Here is an 18,162-nt window from a genome sequence, read left to right on the forward strand (position 1 = left end):
CCTGGCACAGGGGCAGCTTTTCTTTGGTGGGCAGAGCACCTGGCCCTGAGCAGAGGGAGGTCACAGCATGGGTGCCATCTCCTGCCCATGGCAGTGCTTCCCAGCTGGGGCAATGTGCTCCAGCACTTTTGCTGGGTTAGGATCACAACAGGCAGAGATTTGTGAGAGGTAGAGAGGACAAGAAGTGCCCTGCTGACCTCAGGGACAGTGGCACAAACTGCCTCCAGCTCAGCTGGTGCACTGGGCACTGGCAGGGCCCTGGCTGGAGTGTCCTGGGAGCACAGAGTGACCCTGCCCCCAGCACCCATGGCCACACTCAGAGCTGTGTTCTCCTCTCTCCCCTGGCCTTTGTGTTTCTTTGCAGAGGGCAAAGGAGAGGGGCACAGGCTGTGAAGCTTGTCCCTGACCCTTGTTTGCCAGTTCCTCCTGCTCAGAGAGCTCTTCTGGGCTGGTTTCAACCCTCCCATGTTAGAGTCATGGATGGATCCAGCTCTGTCTATGCAGTCAGGGATGGATCCAGCTCTGTCCCTCCAGGCACTCATGGATGGATCCAGCTCTGTCCCTCCAGGCAGTCAGGGATGGATCCAGCTCTGTTTAGGCAGTCAGGGATGGATCCAGCTCTGTCTGTGCAGTCATGGATGGATCCAGCTCTGTCCCTCCAGGCAGTCAGGGATGGATCCAGCTCTGTCTATGCAGTCAGGGATGGATCCAGCTCTGTCCCTCCAGGCAGTCAGGGATGGATCCAGCTCTGTTTAGGCAGTCATGGATGGATCCAGCTCTGTCCCTCCAGGCAGTCAGGGATGGATTCAGCTCTGTCCCTCCAGGCAGTCAGGGATGGATCCAGCTGTGTTTAGGCAGTCAGGGATGGATCCAGCTCTGTTTAGGCAGTCAGGGATGGATCCAGCTCTGTCCCTCCAGGCACTCATGGATGGATCCAGCTCTGCCTGTTCTAGACAGACCTCTAGCAGTCTGTAGGCTCTGACCTGGGGAATCCCTGGTTTCCAGATCCCCTGGCAGCAGCCAGCTCTGCAGCCTAGAAGCCAGTCTGTCAGGAGCAGGATTTCCAGGCACCTTTCCCTGTTCACTGCTCATTATTGGATGGCCTTGGTGGGTTTCTCATTGCTCCTTTAGTGGAGGGCAGCTAAATGCATGGCTGCAGCCATGGAGCTCCACACCACATTCCACCAGAAGGAGCAGACCAGGGGGATGACTGAGTGGGGTGGCTTCACTGAAGGGGAGTGAAGAAGCTCAGGATGGGCCACATGGACCCAGCACCTATCTCCAGCTGCTTCACAGCTGGCCTCCCACTCTGAGCAGCTCCTGGCTGTACCCAGTGTGCTGCTTTGAGATGTTTGTGGCCAAAGGGATCTACAGGAAAGCTGGAGAGGGACTTTTTATAAGGGCCTGTGGTGATGGGACAAGGGGCAGTGGTTTGAAACTAGAGCAGGGTGGATGTAGGGTGGACATTAGGAAGTTCTTCCCCATGAGGGTGGTGAGAGCCTGGCACAGGTTGCCCAGGGAAGTTGTGGAAGCCTCATCCCTGGAGGTGTTCAGGACCAGACTGGATGAGGCCTTGAGCAAGCTGTGCTGGTGGGAGGTGTCCCTGCCCGTGGCAGGGGGTTGGAACTGGATGATCCTGAAGGTCCCTTCCAACCCAAGCACTCCATGGTGCTGTGGATGGTCCTAGAGAATTAGGTTTTGATGAACTTCCCTAACTTTTTCAGGAAGCAGTTGGTCCCCAGGAGGGTGGTGAGAGACTGGCACAGGTTGCCCAGGGAGGTGTAATGCCAGACAGGCCCTTGGGCTGGGGTCTGGCACCCAGAGGTGCCACCAAGGTGGCAAACCCAAGCATCTGGAGGGGCTGGAAGGTGTCCAGAGCAGGGCCAGGAGGAGGAGCAGAGGGCTGGAGCTGCTCTGCTCTGCAGACAGCCTGAGAGAGTTGGGGTTGTGCAGGCTGGAGAGGAGAAGGCTCCCAGGAGACCTCATTGTGGCCTTCCAGGAGCTGCAGGGGGCTGCAGGAAAGCTGGGGAGGGACTTTGGAGGCTGTCAGGGAGGGATAGGACTTGGGGGGGATGGAGCAGAACTGGAAGTGGGGAGATTGAGATTGGCTGTGAGGAAGAAGTTGTTCCCCAGGAGGGTGGTGAGAGCCTGGCACAGGCTGCCCAGGGAGGTGGTGGAAGCCTCCTGCCTGGAGGTGTTTGCAGCCAGGCTGGAGGTGGCTGTGAGCAACCTGCTGTGGTGTGAGGTGTCCCTGCCCATGGCAGGGGGTTGGGGCTGGCTGAGCCTTGAGCTCCCTTCCAGCCCTGCCAGCTCTGTGACTCTGTGATTGTAATGCTTCTTCTGAACCCCTGTGACCACCTTTGTTATCAATCCTTGTAAACAGGAGAAGCGAGCCCTGGAGCGGAAGCTGTCTGAGATGGAGGAGGAGATGAAGGTAAGAAATGAGCTCTTCACTCTATTCCATTTTTAATGCTTTGTACCTAATGTCTTTGGGGATTGTTGGATATTAAAGATGTGCTTGGGAAGAGACTGAATTACCTCTGAGAGTGTTCCTTTCTGCAGTCAGCACTGCCTTGGACGGCCACGCTCTCCAGACGTGCAGCGCTAATAAATGTCCAATTATCCTCCCCCTGGCTGCACCAGATGTTTCACTGGTTGTGCTGTCTGAGCTGAGGGCTGTGAGGGCTGTGAGGGCTGCTCTCCCGAGGTGCTCTCCCAGACTAACCCTCTGTGGCTCGCTGGGTTGCAGTGTGCCGATGCCCTCTGCTCGGAGTAGGCTGCCGCCCGCGCCCGGCCGCCGTGGTCCTCTCCGGATGGGTAAGAAGACAAGAGCTGGCTTTTGAGGTCACACACGCTGGCCAGGAGAGGACACAGAGTGATTGTGTGGCTGCCCTCCCCTCCCAGAGCATGTCACTGGAGGGCTGTGTCAGTCAGCCGGCCTGGATAGCACAGAGGAGCTGGCTCCCTGGGGAACCCTGCAGCATGGCTTCACTGGCGCCAGGCAGCCGGCGCTCCGGCGCGCTCTCCTCTCTCCTGGCATTGCTTCCAAGGATGGTTCTCCTCCTGCCGTGGCTGGGATGGCCTGGGAGCACGGGGCTGGTGGGGAGCACTGCAGGGCAGGAAGCCTCAGAGCACCCCAAGCCTCACACCTGCTGCAGAGTTGCCCCGTTTTACGCTCCGGGGCGATGCCTTTGTGCACCCAGCGCCCTCTGCTCTCTGCCCTGCGCTTTCATCCCCTTGCAGCATGAGCCAGGTGGGACCAGGCTACTTGAAGCAGGAAGGAGCCCACCTGAGGGCTGTGAGCTCTCCCAGCACTGATGGAAGTGATGTTCTGCCACCCTGGAGGAGCTTCCAACTTTGCGTTTCTGTCTGGAGCTTGCTGCATTTACTGAGCACAGACCTTTGGCAGGAGCCCTGGGCTCGTGCTGCGCCTGGAACCGCAGCCAGCGGCAGAAGGGTTTGGTGGAGTCTTCTGTGAAGGCTTTTGTTTGCTCACAGAGGATGAGCAGGCCAGAAGGGCAAGGAGAAAGGCCTGAACGTGCCTGAGTTCCAAATTCTCTGCTCACTGAGCAGGTGGCAACCTTTGGCTCCAGAGAGACCTTCCTGTAATTGCAGAAATGAGGCCTTGAAGGGGAGACGCAGGCAGGAGCCGCCGGGGGTGTTTCTGCAGCCCTGCAGATCGCTGCAATCCAGCACAGCCCGCAGAGGAAAAGACAAATTGGTGTCCTCTAGTGGCCTGTCGGCTTTGAAAGGTTCTTATTGGCTGGGGAGGCAGCCGATGAAAGAAGGTGCCTGGAGGAGCCGCTGGAGGCTGCTCTGGGTCGGGCAGTCCAGAGCTGCAGGCAGCCAAGGTGGTGCAAGAGGAGCAGCAGTGCCACGAGTCTGACTCGGTCTTGTGTTGCCCCAAGGGACCTGCTGGATACATGAGCTGCAGGAGCCTGGCAGTGAGCTATCAGGTCCTTGAGAGTGATGCTGCCTGTGCTCTGCTGTGTTCTTGCTGTGCTGAACAGCCAAAGTGGCCTTTTGCTGGAGGAAGGAGCAAACAGGAAAGCTGGAAATGCCTCTTCTAGGGTGCTGTGACACTGCCACTGGTTTGTGCAGAAGCTGCAGCGTGTGGTAAGTCCCTGGGTGCTGTGAGAGGTCTTTTCTGACAGCCACTCCAGAAAAGGGAATATAAAATCTCTGAAGGGAAAGGAGCCCTGAGCTGGACCTGTGGGGCAGGCCCCAGGCTGCTGTGCACACTGACACCCTGCCTTAGAGCAGGAGAAGGCAGCCCAGTGGGGTTTGCCTGGAATGAGAGAGCCTCTGCAGGGCATGGGTGTTAATCCCAGCGTGGAGGCTGAGCCAGGAGGGCAAGGCTCTTCCCTCTGCTGAGACTCATCCCTGCTGCTTGCTCCACCAGGCGCCGGCCGGCAGGGTCAGAAGGGACTTCAGCAAAGCCTCCGCTGCCCTTGGACCTGGGGGGCAGCAGGAGGGAGCAGCCAGGCTGCTGCCAGCTTAGCAGGGCTCAGGCAGCTCTGGGAATCTCCCCACTGCTCTGTGAACTGAACCAGCCCAGCATGGCTCACATCCAGCTTCTCAAGCCAGTGTCCAGCTCTGTGCCTCAGCTGTCCTGGCCAGGACTCCTCTTCTGCAGCTCACTCCTTAGGACGCGGAGGCAGAGCAGCGCCCACAGGATGGTCCTTGGTCTGCTGTGTGCCCCAGGCTGTGCTGGAGGCAGAGAGCTTTGTTCCTTTCACGACTTTAACCCCTGCTGAGAAGCAGTCAAGAACTGGAGAGGAGCAGGACCAGCCTGGTGATGTGGAGAGCTGCGTGGTGCCAGAGCTGCCCCTGCAGCCCCTCTGGCGAAGGCGACCGAGCTGTGCAGCGTTCTCCTGAGTGCCTGCAGCACTTGACTGGAGATCCAGAGCCTGGCTGAGCAGGGAGACAGAAAATGAGCTGAATTCAATGCCAAGTGCCTGAGGTCCCAACTTAACACAGCAATTTTTCCTGAAGGTCAGAGCAGCAGCTCCTCTGCTCCGGGCGCTCCGATTCCCCCAGCGGCACAGGCACAAAACCTGGACCTGGAGGCAGGCTGAGCTGAGGTGAGAGAGCTGCTGTCAGGCAGCCAAGTATCAAGCAGAGTGATAAGCAATCACAGCAGGCTGGGCCAGGTTCTGCTCCTCACCCTTGGCTCCAGGCCCAGTTTCCCAGCTCTGCTGGGGCTCTGGGATAAGCGCTCAGCGCTCAGCCCTTTGGTCACCTGAGCTGAGGCCGTGCTGAGCTTCCCTGCTCTGCTGCTGTGGAAAACCAAAGGTATCACAGTACCACAGGAGGTTGGAAGGGACCTCCAGCGATCATCCAAGCAGGATCACCCAGGGGAGTCTGCACAGGAATGCATCCAGATGGGTTTGGAAAGCCTGCAGAGAAGGAGACTCCACAACCTCTCTGGGCAGCCTGCTCCAGGGCTCTGTCACCCTCACTGTGAAGAAGTTTCTCCTCATGTTGAGCTGAAATCCTCCCTGCTCCAGCCTGTCCCTGCTCCAGCCTGTCCCTGCTCCAGCCTGTCCCCGCTCCAGCCTGTCCCTGTTCTTCCTTTGTCTCATTACTGCACACCACTGAGAAGAGCTTGGCCTCCTCCACGTGACCCCCACCCCTCAGATATTGACAAGCATTGATCAGATCCTCTCAGCCTTCTCCTCTCCAGACTGAACAGCCCCAGGGCTCTCAGCCTCTCTTCATGGGGGAGGTGCTCAAGTCCCCTCCTCATCCTCCTGGCTCTCCCCTGGATTCTCTCCAGCAGGTCCAATGCCAGCCCTCTCCGTCTCGGGGAGCAGGGCACCTGCTGGAGGTGTGTTGGATGTTTCCTGCCAGCTGTGTTGCCTGTGATGAAACAGAGGACCTTTGTTACCCCTGGTGCCACCAACAGCAATGGCTGCTCCAGGATGAACCTTCCTGAGCGAGGTTTATGGCGTGGCAGAGGTGTGACATCCCTCTGCGGCCCCAGCAAGCGCAGGGGCGGCTGCACGGCTCGGGTGGGTTAAGGTGCAGGGCTGAGGTTTGCTCAGAGGGCATCTCACTGCTGAGGTGTCCCTGCAGCTCTCCTGCAGCTGGGTGGTTGTAGCCCTGTCTCAGCACCTGTTGGTTGGTCCAGTGTCAAGGTTGTGCTGGCACAGTGCAAGCAGCAGGAGCTGCCTGGTCAGGGTGATGCCCTCGGGAAGCTCAGGCCCCAGCCTTTGCTGGCTCCCTGCACTTCTCTTGGCTTTGCCCAGCCTTTGGGGTGAGGTGTGTGGGTTCCTCAGTGGGGAGCAGGGGCAGTGCTTTTGGGTGGCTGAGAATCAAGCTGTGGATGGGGCTGCACAAAGTACAGGAGCAAGCCCTTGGACAGGGTGTGCTGGGATGCAGCAGGTTCCTTGCCAGCAGCAGCCAGCTCCGTGCCATGCAGGCTGGGAGGAGGGTCCTGCAGGGTCACAGTCCATTTGCTGCTTCTGGATAAGGCAGAATGTTGAATGTTGTTGAATGGCAGAAAGGAATCCCCTCCCCAGCAGGCTCTTCCTTCATCTCCCTCCTGGAAGCTCCTGAGTGAGAGGACACAGGAGGGGCACACTGCTTGTGAGCCACTTTGGTTCTGGGCTGGGCTTCTTTCACTTGACCTTAAACCTACCTTTCCCTGCTGGTGTCTTTTGGAGGAGGCTTTCCTCCTCATGTGGCCCTGCTGCCCAGCAGCTGTTGGGAGGACAGAGGCCCAGGATGCTGCTCAGCAGGCAGCTGCCCAGCCCTCAGCATGCCCTGTGCCCAGGCCTGGTGCCAGTGTCCGGCACGTTTCGCTCTGGTGTCGCTGGGTGTCGTTGTCCTTGGAGAGCTGGTGCTGTCCACGTGGCTCTGACCATCTCCTTGTGTCTCCCTCATTGCTTCTGTGTTCTGTGTCTCCCTGTTGCTGCTGTACCTGTGCTAGTCCCAGCTCTGGGCTGGGTTTCAGCAGTGTCCTTTGCATGCTCCTCTCTCCTGTAAGCAGCAATGCTGCGTTCCGGCGTCTGGGAGCTGCTGTCCCTCCAGCTCCTCCTGTTCAAGTGAGCAGCTCAAGGCTCTCACTCTGGAGAGCAAAGATGAATTGAGCTCTGTGACAGAGAAGAGCTGAATCTGGGTAGAGAGGAAAAACCCCACTCCCCCCAGAGCAGGCAGGACTCTGGCAGCCCCCACAGCCCTCCTCTGGCTGCTGCAGGGATGTGAGCAGACGTGGTCCATGTCGTGGTGGTCTGCTGTAGGCCACTTGCAGGTGCTTCAGTCTCTGCCTTTGCAAGCTCCCAGGAGGCTCTGATTGCTTTTTGCTCCCCAAGACTGCTTTAGCTTCTGGAGATACATAAAGCAAAGGAGCTCCAAGGACATCCCAGCTTGCAGCAGCGTTTCCTAAGCCTGTGTAGGTGGTAGGTCAGTCCAGGGGTGGTTCTGCTGGATCTCACTGTCTGGGGGAACTGAAGCACAGCCTCAAGAGGCTGTCCTGCTTTCTGCTGGGGCAAACTTCCTTCTGACTTCTTCAATGCCTTTGGGAGGGGGCCTGGAGCAGGGGCTGGTTCCCAAACCACCTTGTAAGGCTTTCCCTGCACACACCTGAGCTGCTCCCCACCCAGCTCCCACTCCTACTAATTTTTTCTTTGATTCTCTTTTGTTCCTTCTCCTCCCTGTGGACTAAATTCACCTTTCTGTGCCCCTGTGTCTCTGTGGTTTGTTCTCTCTCTGTATTCTTCTGTCCACTCCTCTCACCCTCTGCAGAATCTCCACCAGCTCAAACAGATTCACACTCTGAGGCAGATGAATGAGCAACTGCTGGCTGAGAACAGGGCTCTGACCCGGGTGGTGGCCAGACTCTCTCTGCCTGCCAAGCCCTCGGAATCAGAGGAGCTGTAGCTGCCTCCCCTCCGGCTCTTCTCGCCTCCCTCCTCCACTCCTCCAGGCAGGTCTCCGCTGCCCGGGCTGCTCCCTGCCGCCTGCCTGCTCCCCAGGCGCTCTGGTGAAGCTTGTGGCTGCAAAGCAGCATGTGGCCAAGGACCCTCTAGCAGACAGAAGCATGGTGCTGCTGCTGCTGCCCAGCTGGAGGCAGGGCCTCGCTGCAGGCTCTGCCCAGCCCTGCTGACCTTTGCTGTGCTCGGCAGCTGCTGCTGGCCTCGCCGGTTACTAACTGCCCACACCGGGGGGGGTCCTTGTCCCTGGGGTCCCAGCAGCTGAGAGAGAAGCTCCAGGACTTGCTCCCTGCCTTGGCACAAGCACTCAGGGCTGGGTGGATGGCACTGACATGCAGGTTCACTAACTGGGTTGGAAGGGACCCTCCGAGGTCATCTTGCCCAAGCTCCCTGCAGGCAGCAGGGACACCTCCAGCTAGAGCAGGCTGCCCAGGGACACATCCAGGCTGATCTTGAATGTCTCCAGGGAGGGGGCCCCAGCCACTGAGCCACTGAGATGGCTGCTAAGAAGTGACAGATCAGCCACTGCCCTTTGGCTTTCACAGAATCCTTAAAGGCCATCAAGTCCAACCCTGCCTCCAGCACCACCAGGTCACCACCATCCATGTCCCTCAGCACCACAACTACCATCAGCCATCCTGCCCCTGGCCATGGCCTGGGGGGGGCTCATCAGTGCCATGTAACCAGCAGCCCCTGCCCATTGCCCTGCCCTGGCAGAGGTGTTTTGTACCACTGCTCATGCTGGAGTTCTGAGCTGGGCTTGGTCCCCTGAGAAGCTGGCACCCAGCCCTGAGGTCACCACAGGCAGGGTGAGCAGGGCAGCAGGTTTCTGTGCAATGGAGAGTGCACATTTGAGGCAGGAGGGTGATTTTTTTTGCAGACCCCCCCCCGGGCAGGGCTCAGAGGGTCTCCTTGGTCACTCAAGCAAGGAGGCCAAGCTCCCTCCCTCGTTTTAAGCAGAGAGTTTCGAGTGGGAGCTCGCAGGCTGCAGCATCCTCTCTGCCTCCTGCACCCAGGGTGTCACACACACACACAGCCACCTTGCAGGTCATTGAGCCCAGCCAACACCTAACATCTGTGCACAGCTGGCAGATCATCTCCCTGAGCTCCTCATCCAAACAGCTTTTGAACACCTCCAGGGATGAGGACTCCACAGCTTTTGAACACCTCCAGGGATGAGGACTCCACTGCTGCCCTGGGCAGCCTGGGCCAGGGCCTCATGACCCTTGTGGTGAAGAAATGTTTCCTGATGTCCAACCTGAGCCTCCCCTGCTGCTTCCTGAGGCCATTTCCTCTCCTCCCATCATTGTTACCTGGGAGAAGAGGCCAGGCCCCACCTCCCTACAACCTCCTCTCAGGGAGCTGTAGAGAGCAAGGAGGTCTCCCTCAGCCTCCTCTTCTCCAGCCTGAACATCCCCAGCTCCCTCAGCTACTCCTCATAGAACCTTGAGTACAAGACCCCTCACCAGCCTTGTTGCCTTGTTGCCCTTCTGGACCAGGCAGGGCTGGAGCAGTTGTGCTTCCTCTCTCCATCTTCTGGTTTAGGCTCAGTGCAGAGCAATTAGTGCTGGAAAAGCAAGGCCAAAGCTCCTCTGGCTCTGCCCTGGCACATCAGGCAGCTCAGGCACATCCTTCCTTGCTACTCCATTGGCTGAGTGCTAAAATAAAGCTGTAACTGCTGCTTTCCTGGGGCCCTCCCTGTCTTTTGCAGGTTAGTAGGCACGAGCAGGTCCCTTCAGACACAGCTATTTTGTTAGCAAAGGAAGCAGCTCTGTGGTCTCCTGGGCTGGAGTTGGCACCAAGGTACAAAATAGAAGTACCCAATAATCTATTCTTAGCTGAGAGATGGCAGCAGAGCTGATTAACCTCAGGAACAAACTAACCTGGGGAATTGTGGCTTCCCCCTTCCAGGAGCCTCAGCCTGGGAGGGTGGCACAGGCAGGAGGAGGAGGTGGTTGGTGTTGTGTGACCTGGATTGTGCAGATGGTCAGGCTGAAGGAGCTCAGCACCCTCCTGCTCTCAGCCTGCAGAAGTGTTCTGAGCCTGTGGCTGGGAGTTTAAAGTCAGTCTCCTTCCCACAGCACTTTCAGATCTGAGAGGGGAAACTGAGCAAAACCATTTCCAGACTCAGAGAACCAAAGAGGCTGGAAGGGACCTCTGGAGCTCATCCAGGCATGGAATCACAGAGCTGTCAGGGCTGGAAGGGAGCTCAAGGCTCAGCCAGCCCCAACCCCCTGCCACGGGCAGGGACACCTCACACCACAGCAGGTTGCTCACAGCCACCTCCAGCCTGGCTGCAAACACCTCCAGGCAGGAGGCTTCCACCACCTCCCTGGGCAGTCCAACCCCACTGCTAACTCAGGTTCACCTGCTTGAGGCTGCACAGGAACCCAGCCAGGCATCTGGAATCTTTCCAGAGAGGGAGACTCCACAACCTCTCAGGGCAGCCTGCTCCAGGGCTGTGCCAGCCTCACAGCAGAGAAGTTTCTCTGAAGTTCCAGTGAACCCTGCTCAAGTTTGTGCCCACTGGCCCTTGTCCCATCAGTGGCCACCACTGGGCAGAGCCCAGCCCCGTGCTCATGACCTCCAGCTGCACTCACACTCTGCAGGTCCCTGCTCTCTCTCTCTCCTCCCAGCGTTGCTGCTTTCCCCCTGCTACCTCCCATCTGCTCTGCTGGGCCATGGCTGCACTGATCCTGCTCAGCTTGCTCAGGGGCTTGCAGTTCACTGCTGGAGTCCAAGCTGTGGAGGAGCCACATGGCTGCAGGCTCTGCTGGGCTTCCTCAGCTCTTTCAGGAGGTGGCACAGGATGGTGCTGGTGCTGGTGCTGGTGCCTGCCAACCTTGGCTCAGGCATCACAGCTGTGCAGCTGTGCCACTGGTGCCAGCTCAGACTTCCTTTCCTCCTGGAGCATTGCAGCTTCTCAAAGCACCCCAAATGCACACCATGCCTGCAGTGCCTCCTCTGGTGTCACAGGCAGCACACAGCACAGCCCTGCTGCCCAGCACAGCCTGGTGCTGCGCCTGGTGCTGAGCCTGGTGCTGAGCCTGGTGTTGCCCCTGGTGCTGCCCCTGGTGCTGCCCCTGGTGCTGAGCCTAGTGCTGAGCCTGGTGCTGCCCCTGGTGCTGAGCCTGGTGCTGCCCCTGGTGCTGAGCCTGGTGCTGCCCCTGGTGCTGAGCCTGGTGCTGCCCCTGGTGCTGAGCCTGGGCTGTCCCTGGTGCTGCCCCTGGTGCTGCCCCTGGTGCTGAGCCTGGTGCTGCCCCTGGTGCTGAGCCTGGTGCTGAGCCTGGTGCTGCCCCTGGTGCTGAGCCTGGGCTGTCCCTGGTGCTGCCCCTGGTGCTGCCCCTGGTGCTGAGCCTGGTGCTGCGCCTGGTGCTGAGCCTGGTGCTGAGCCTGGTACTGCGCCTGGTGCTGAGCCTGGTGCTGAGCCTGGTGCTGCGCCTGGTGCTGCCCCTGGTGCTGAGCCTGGTGCTGCCCCTGGTGCTGAGCCTGGTGCTGCCCCTGGTGCTGCCCCTGGTGCTGCCCCTGGTGCTGAGCCTGGTACTGCGCCTGGTGCTGAGCCTGGTGCTGAGCCTGGTGCTGCGCCTGGTGCTGAGCCTGGTGCTGAGCCTGGGCTGCCCCTGGTGCTGCCCCTGGTGCTGCCCCTGGTGCTGCGCCTGGGCTGCCCCTGGTGCTGAGCCTGGTGCTGCCCCTGGTGCTGCCCCTGGTGCTGCCCCTGGTGCTGTCCCTGGTGCTGAGCCTGGTGCTGCCCCTGGTGCTGAGCCTGGTGCTGAGCCTGGTGCTGTCCCTGGTACTGCCCCTGGTGCTGCCCCTGGTGCTGAGCCTGGTGCTGCCCCTGGTGCTGCCCCTGGTGCTGAGCCTGGTGCTGAGCCTGGTGCTGTCCCTGGTACTGCCCCTGGTGCTGCCCCTGGTGCTGAGCCTGGTGCTGCCCCTGGTGCTGAGCCTGGGCTGCCCCTGGTACTGAGCCTGGTGCTGAGCCTGGTGCTGTCCCTGGTACTGCCCCTGGTGCTGCCCCTGGTGCTGAGCCTGGTGCTGAGCCTGGTGCTGCGCCTGGTGCTGTCCCTGGTGCTGAGCCTGGTGCTGCCCCTGGTGCTGCCCCTGGTGCTGCCCCTGGTGCTGAGCCTGGGCTGCCCCTGGTGCTGAGCCTGGTGCTGAGCCTGGTGCTGCGCCTGGTGCTGTCCCTGGTGCTGAGCCTGGGCTGCCCCTGGTGCTGCCCCTGGTGCTGCCCCTGGTGCTGCCCCTGGTGCTGCTCCTGGTGCTGAGCCTGGTGCTGAGCCTGGTGCTGCGCCTGGTGCTGTCCCTGGTGCTGAGCCTGGGCTGCCCCTGGTGCTGCCCCTGGTGCTGCCCCTGGTGCTGAGCCTGGTGCTGAGCCTGGTGCTGAGCCTGGTGCTGCCCCTGGTGCTGCCCCTGGTGCTGAGCCTGGTGCTGCCCCTGGTGCTGCCCCTGGTGCTGAGCCTGGTGCTGCCCCTGGTGCTGCCCCTGGTGCTGCCCCTGGTGCTGAGCCTGGTGCTGCCCCTGGTGCTGCCCCTGGTGCTGAGCCTGGTGCTGCCCCTGGTGCTGCCCCTGGTGCTGCCCCTGGTGCTGAGCCTGGTGCTGCCCCTGGTGCTGCCCCTGGTGCTGAGCCTGGTGCTGAGCCTGGTGCTGCCCCTGGTGCTGAGCCTGGTGCTGCCCCTGGTGCTGCCCCTGGTGCTGCCCCTGGTGCTGAGCCTGGTGCTGCCCCTGGTGCTGCCCCTGGTGCTGAGCCTGGTGCTGAGCCTGGGCTGCCCCTGGTGCTGCTCCGTGCCCAAGGGGCCGCCGGCTGCAGCTGCCCTGCCCCTGTGCCCCCAGCCCCGGGCAGCTTCAGCCTGCCCTGAGCCGCTGTGCTGCGCAGGGCCCTTGGCCGGGGGGGGCCGTGGCCAGGTGGATGCTCAGCAGTCAGAAGCTCTCTGGAAGCTGCTGCCGGGGGGGACACAGCTGGGCAGCGTTTGCTCTGCTCCTTCCCCCCCAGCAGCGGCTGCAGCCAGGCGCGTGTGAGGCACGGCGGCAGCAGAGCCCTGCGCCCGGGCTGGTTGCTCTGTGGCGCTGCTGAGGCTCTGCGGCATCAGCCCTCCCAAAGCAAGGGGCAGAACCTTGCGTGGCTCAGTGGTGGGCACATGCAGGATGCAAACCGGCTCGGGCAGTGGTGTGGGGAGGCCAGGGACCGTCCGCCTGCAGGCCGCGGCCGAGCCGTGCTGGTGCCAGAGGGCGCCAGGCTGTGCTGGTGCCCTGGACCAGAGGGCGCCAGGCTGTGCTGGTGCCCTGGACCAGAGGGCGCCAGGCTGTGCTGGTGCCCTGGACCAGAGGGCGCCAGGCTGTGCTGGTGCCCTGGACCAGAGGGCGCCAGGCTGTGCTGGTGCCCTGGACCAGAGGGCGCCAGGCTGTGCTGGTGCCCTGGACCAGAGGGCGCCAGGCTGTGCTGGGGCTGTGCCCCGGAGCTCAGCAGTGCTCTGCTGCCCCTCTGGGCTGCCTCTCACCTGCCCATGACAAATCGCAGCAGGGTCGTGGCTGCACTCCTGGTGCCAGCCCTGGCATGGGCCGTGGCTGTCATGCCTTCAAGTGTCACAGGCTGAGGCTCTGGCCAGCCTGCCACAGCTTTACCTCAGCATCCCACCTGCTGCCCTGCCCCCTCCTCCCTCTCCTGTAGAACCTCCTGTCTGGAGCACCCACCCCAGCAGGGACGGGGCTGGGCACACTGGGGCCAGGCATGGCTTGGGCTGGCTGGGACAGGAGGGCATTGCCCCAGCTGGGAGCTGATCTCTGCCCTGCTTTGGGTGGCTGCGGCCATGGAGAGGCTGCAGATGAGAGGAACAGGCAGGAGGTGGTGGTCAGAGCTGAAACTCCAGCTGGGGAGGAAGGAGAAGGTTTAGAGGGGGTTTGATTCTGAGCCAGTTCCTCTAAGATGCACCTTGGCAGGGGGAAGGCATCACTGAGCTCATGCCCGTGCCCTTTGTGCCTCCACCCTGGCACGTTCCAGCAGGCCCTGGGGCTGGTGGCTGTAGGTCACTGCTGTGTCACACCCTGAGCCTGGGGTCTCCTTCCAGCCCCAAATGGCTGGGGAGAGCCCAGAGAAGTCTGTGCCTGCAGGGGGTGAGGCAAGGGGGAGCCAGGAGAAAGGAGAATGCTGGAGAGGGTCTCTGGACCTCCTCTTCCTCTCTCTCCAACCAGCAGCTGTGTGCAGCCCCCTGGCTGGACTCCAGCATTCCAAGCTGAGCACCAAGGAGGCTTCTCCAGTGCCAGGACGTTCTGCCATCCTCTGGCCTTGGCAGTAAAGCTCTCAGAGAGCCTCAGGAGCTCTGGGGTTATTCCAGGGAGGTTTTGCAAACCAGGCCAGTGCTGAGTTCCTGTTTGCTTCCCCCTCGAGGCCTGGCAAAATGGAACAAACACATCAGGAAAGAAGCAAACAGCTTTGTAGCTTTCTGCTGAGCCCTGCAAGGCCTCTGGGAGCAGATTTGGGATGGAACAGCTCAGAAATGGTTTCTGCCCTCCCAGCCTGCTCCTGACATCATGCTGGGGCCACGGCACCACTTCTCACCATGGGATTCCCAGCTCCAGGGCCTCCCTGGCTCTCTGCTGTGCTCAAGTCCCCTCTCAGCCTCTCCACACAGTCTGTCAAAGCCCTGGGGATGCCAGGGAGAGCTCCTGGCATGAACCCTGCGCGGGGTGGAGGCTGTGCAGGAAGCTCTGCGGGCTGCTGTGGCTCCCGGGTGGTGAGAAGGACACAAGCCAAGCACCCAGCTGCTGCCACCTCCCTGCAGCTGGTGCTGAGCTGCAGGGCCCAGCTCTGATCCCAACTTGTCTTTGTCTCTCTGCAGATCTTGACAGAGCTGAAGTCAGACAACCAAAGGCTGAAGGACGAGAACGGAGCTCTCATTCGTGTCATCAGCAAACTCTCCAAATAGGGATCCTGAGCAAAGGCAGCGCCCAGGGGGCTGCCCTGCACCAGCTGCCAACCCTGCCCCCAGCCCTCCCCACGCTGCCCAGTACAGCAGGTGGCTCAGCCACGGGCTCAGCCTGGCACACCTCCCTGCCCAGCCCCTTGCTGACCATTCCCTTCCTGCCCGCAGCTCCCCAGCACCCCTCTGCCCTGGTCCTGTTTGGCATCCGAGGTGGTGCCTTGGACACTCTGTTCAAGGGGGAAGAGAAAGAAGAGGACTGAATGTGAGCTGCCAGAAGCTCTACCACAAGCCCAGTGTGGGGTGGTGGGCCCTGGTCTGGAGTGGGTGACTCCTACCTGAACAAGTGACACCTAAAGAACTGATCCAGCACAGGTGGGAGATGTGGACCTGGGCTGGGGCTCTGAGGATGCACAGCACCCCCCCAGATGTGGGGCTCTGCTCAGAAAGTGATGCTGTGAAGGCCAGCAGGGCTGCTGGCTGTGACAGGCTGACAACAGCTGCTTTGCACAGAGACCTTCTTCTCCTTTCCCCCCAGACCAAGTCTGTTCTTGCTCCTGTTCAGTACCATCAGCGCCGACTCAGCATCCCTCAGCCCTCCCCTGCCTTTCCCCCACAGCCTCAGTGTCTGGCTGGGTCCTTCCAGGGCTCCTGGCTCCAGCAGCAGCATCTGCTGACTGCACCTGGGCTCTTGCTCCTGGGCCAGGATGTATCACAGGTCCTTGCCAGGCTTTCTGAAGGACAGGCTTGGAGCCCTGCAGACCCTCTGCTGCTCTCACCTGTGTGCCAGTGTGGATCACCTTGCAGGGTCTGTGCCCACAGCAGGAGCCAGCCTGCCTGTCCTGCAGCAGGGACATTCCCCTGCCCTCCTCGGGGGGGCAGAGACCCCTAGAGGGTCTGCTCTGGGATTTCAGGCACTGCCTTTGCTTTGCAGCAGGAGGCTGACCAAGGGAAAGGGAACAGCAGAGCTCAGTCCCACCCTGCTGTCTGTGGGTGAAGAGCCTGGGCAGGGCTGGCAGTGGTGATCACTTGGTCCCCCTGCATGCCTTGGGAAGGTGTGGGGGTGCCAGAGGGACAAGGAGCTGCTCTTGGGGTGCTGGTAGCTGTCTCGCTGGGGTGAAAGTCTTTAGGTCTGTGAGAAGCTTGCAATGGGCCTTGAAGGAGACCTCAGAACCCCTCTGTGATGCTGTGCATGCTCAGAGCAGTTTGGGAGTGCTCTCTGGGCACTGGGGCAGGGGCTCTGTGTGAGTCTGAGGCCAGCAGCAGCAGCCTGCCACCAGATCTGTTGAGCTTCCCCTTCACAGACTCCTCCTGAATGATCCTTTCCCCCTCAGAGACTTCTTGCTGTACCCAAACCACTTCCATCTCCATCCCTCCTCCTTTCTCCTTTCATTGCCTTTGTCCTCTGCTCTCCCTGCTGTGTCTGGCTGAGGGTTGCAGCCTCAGTCACTGCACCTGGAGGTTGCCATGAAGGTCCCCTGACCTTCCTGGGCACCTCTGCTGCCTGAGCTCACAGCTCCTGCCAGGCCAGTGGGGCTCTTTCTGCTCTGAGAGAGGGAGATGAGATACTTGAACCTGGGCATGGTTGTGGAGCTTCTCTGTCAGTCCTGGGCTTTTGGGAACCTTTTGCTGGTTGTTGATTTATTTGCCTCTCCCTTGGACTTTATCATTTGGTTTGTTTGGGGTTTTTTTAACTAATTCTCCATTTTTCCCCCTTCCCCTCCCTGTCCTGCCTGTTCCAACCTCTCTTGCTCTTCTCAGAGCTGCTGGTGTGCCCCCAGGCACTCTGGACAGAGGCTTCTCTTCCCCTGCTCGGCAGCCAGCAGAGCCCTTCGTGTGCAGCCTGTGGAGCCCTTTCTCCTGGTACTCTGAGGCCCTTCCTCTGCTGCTGTGCTCTGGGGAGGAGGAGACCACAGCTGGTGACAGCATCAGGGCTTCTGCAGAGCACAGCCTAAGCCAGGCCTCCTTTTTATATCACTTTATTTTAACCCTGCTCTCTTTAACAGCTTTGTCTTGAGATCCAGTCAGTGCTTCCTCTGCACGTTCCCTCCTGGTGCCCTCTCTCTGTGAGTACTTCTGCAGTCCTTGGTGGTTTTCCTCCTGCTGACCCACTCCTCACTTCAGACCTGGGCTCTCTCGGCCCTGAACAGGAGCCCAGTCCCTTCTGTGCCACACAGAGAAGCCCTCCCCTGCTGGGGCTGTTGGTTGCCTGCCAAGGTGTGTCCTGCATCCCGGCAGGACGAGATTTCAGACCCAGGGTCCTGCTCTGAGGAGCAGGCTCCTGGCAGCACGAAGCAGCCTGGCATCTGTTGGAGGGGGAGGGTTCAACCCACCCTGCCAAACCCACCCTGCCCTGGCAGCTTGCCCCTTCCTACCAGGACACTCCCTGCAGTTTACCCAGGGGAGCAGGATGCAGAGGGTGCAGGAGGCTCTGCCTGGCACCTTGCAAAGCCAAACCACTTGAGCTGCAGCCTCTGCTGAGCACTGGATGGTCCCCCCCCTGAGCCCAGACCGGGGCACAGGACCCAGCAGCAGCTGAGTGTCACTGGCCAGCCAAAGCTGTGAGTTTCCCGTGAGGACAACAGCATCCAACCCAACCCCTTGAGGAGGATCCTTGGTCTCCCTGAGGGCCTGACCCAAAGCAGTGCACTGAGGAGATGAGGAGCAGGAGGGGACCCCAGGCTCTGCACTCGAGCAGGCTGTGGAGCAGCTCTTGCAGCTGCTCCCTGCTGCAGCAGAGGGGCTGCCAGCTCTGCTCTCCACTTGGGAGTTTTCTTTGGTTTTTCTAAGCAGTTGCTTGGGGTGAAGTCATTTTTATTGCTTGGGGTGAACCCAGCTGCTGTGGCTGCGAGCTTGAGGGTGGCTCTTTGTAAATAAACTCCTGGGAGAAGCAGGACAAAGCTTCAAGAGATGGGGAGAGAATGTATTTTTATGCAACTTTTGAGTGGCCTTTTAAAACCCTGAGATGAATGAGTTTGTTTTACTGGTTGTTGTTATATAGTATATTATAAGTATTATGTGTTTGAAAGTTTGGGAATAATATCCACACCTCTGATGCTTGTAAACACGACAGTATTTATAAAGGAATAAAGAAGAGTTGGTAAAACAGAAGCTTGGCCTTGCTTCCATCTCTCTGCAGCTGGGAGCTCTCCAGCCCGGAGGGCTCCACCTCTCCCTGCCTTGTGGTATCACAGGCACAGACTGGGAGGGCTTGGAAGGGACCCCTGGAGGTCATCCACTCCAAGCCCCTGCCAGAGCAGGGCCACCCAGGGCAGGGCACACAGAACACATCCAGGTGGGGCTGGGAAGGTTCC

The 18,162-nt window shown here is 60.3% G+C and overlaps 1 protein-coding gene across 2 annotated transcripts in view; it reads left to right on the top strand.

The window, feature by feature from the left end:
* Nucleotides 1-15,799, top strand: part of PPP1R12B (protein phosphatase 1 regulatory subunit 12B) — a 188,930-nt gene extending 173,131 nt beyond the window's left edge. For both annotated transcript variants that reach the window (XM_054176320.1, XM_009899781.2), the window contains 2 exons: nucleotides 2,384-2,434; nucleotides 14,768-15,799. In XM_054176320.1, coding sequence (XP_054032295.1) covers nucleotides 2,384-2,434; nucleotides 14,768-14,854 — 138 coding nt within the window. In that variant the 3' untranslated portion in view covers nucleotides 14,855-15,799. The remainder of the gene's footprint in view (nucleotides 1-2,383; nucleotides 2,435-14,767) is intronic.
* Nucleotides 15,800-18,162: the final 2,363 nt, after the last annotated feature.

Source organism: Dryobates pubescens, chromosome 35, assembly GCF_014839835.1.
Source record: "Dryobates pubescens isolate bDryPub1 chromosome 35, bDryPub1.pri, whole genome shotgun sequence".
Classification (NCBI taxonomy): Eukaryota; Metazoa; Chordata; class Aves; order Piciformes; family Picidae; genus Dryobates; species Dryobates pubescens.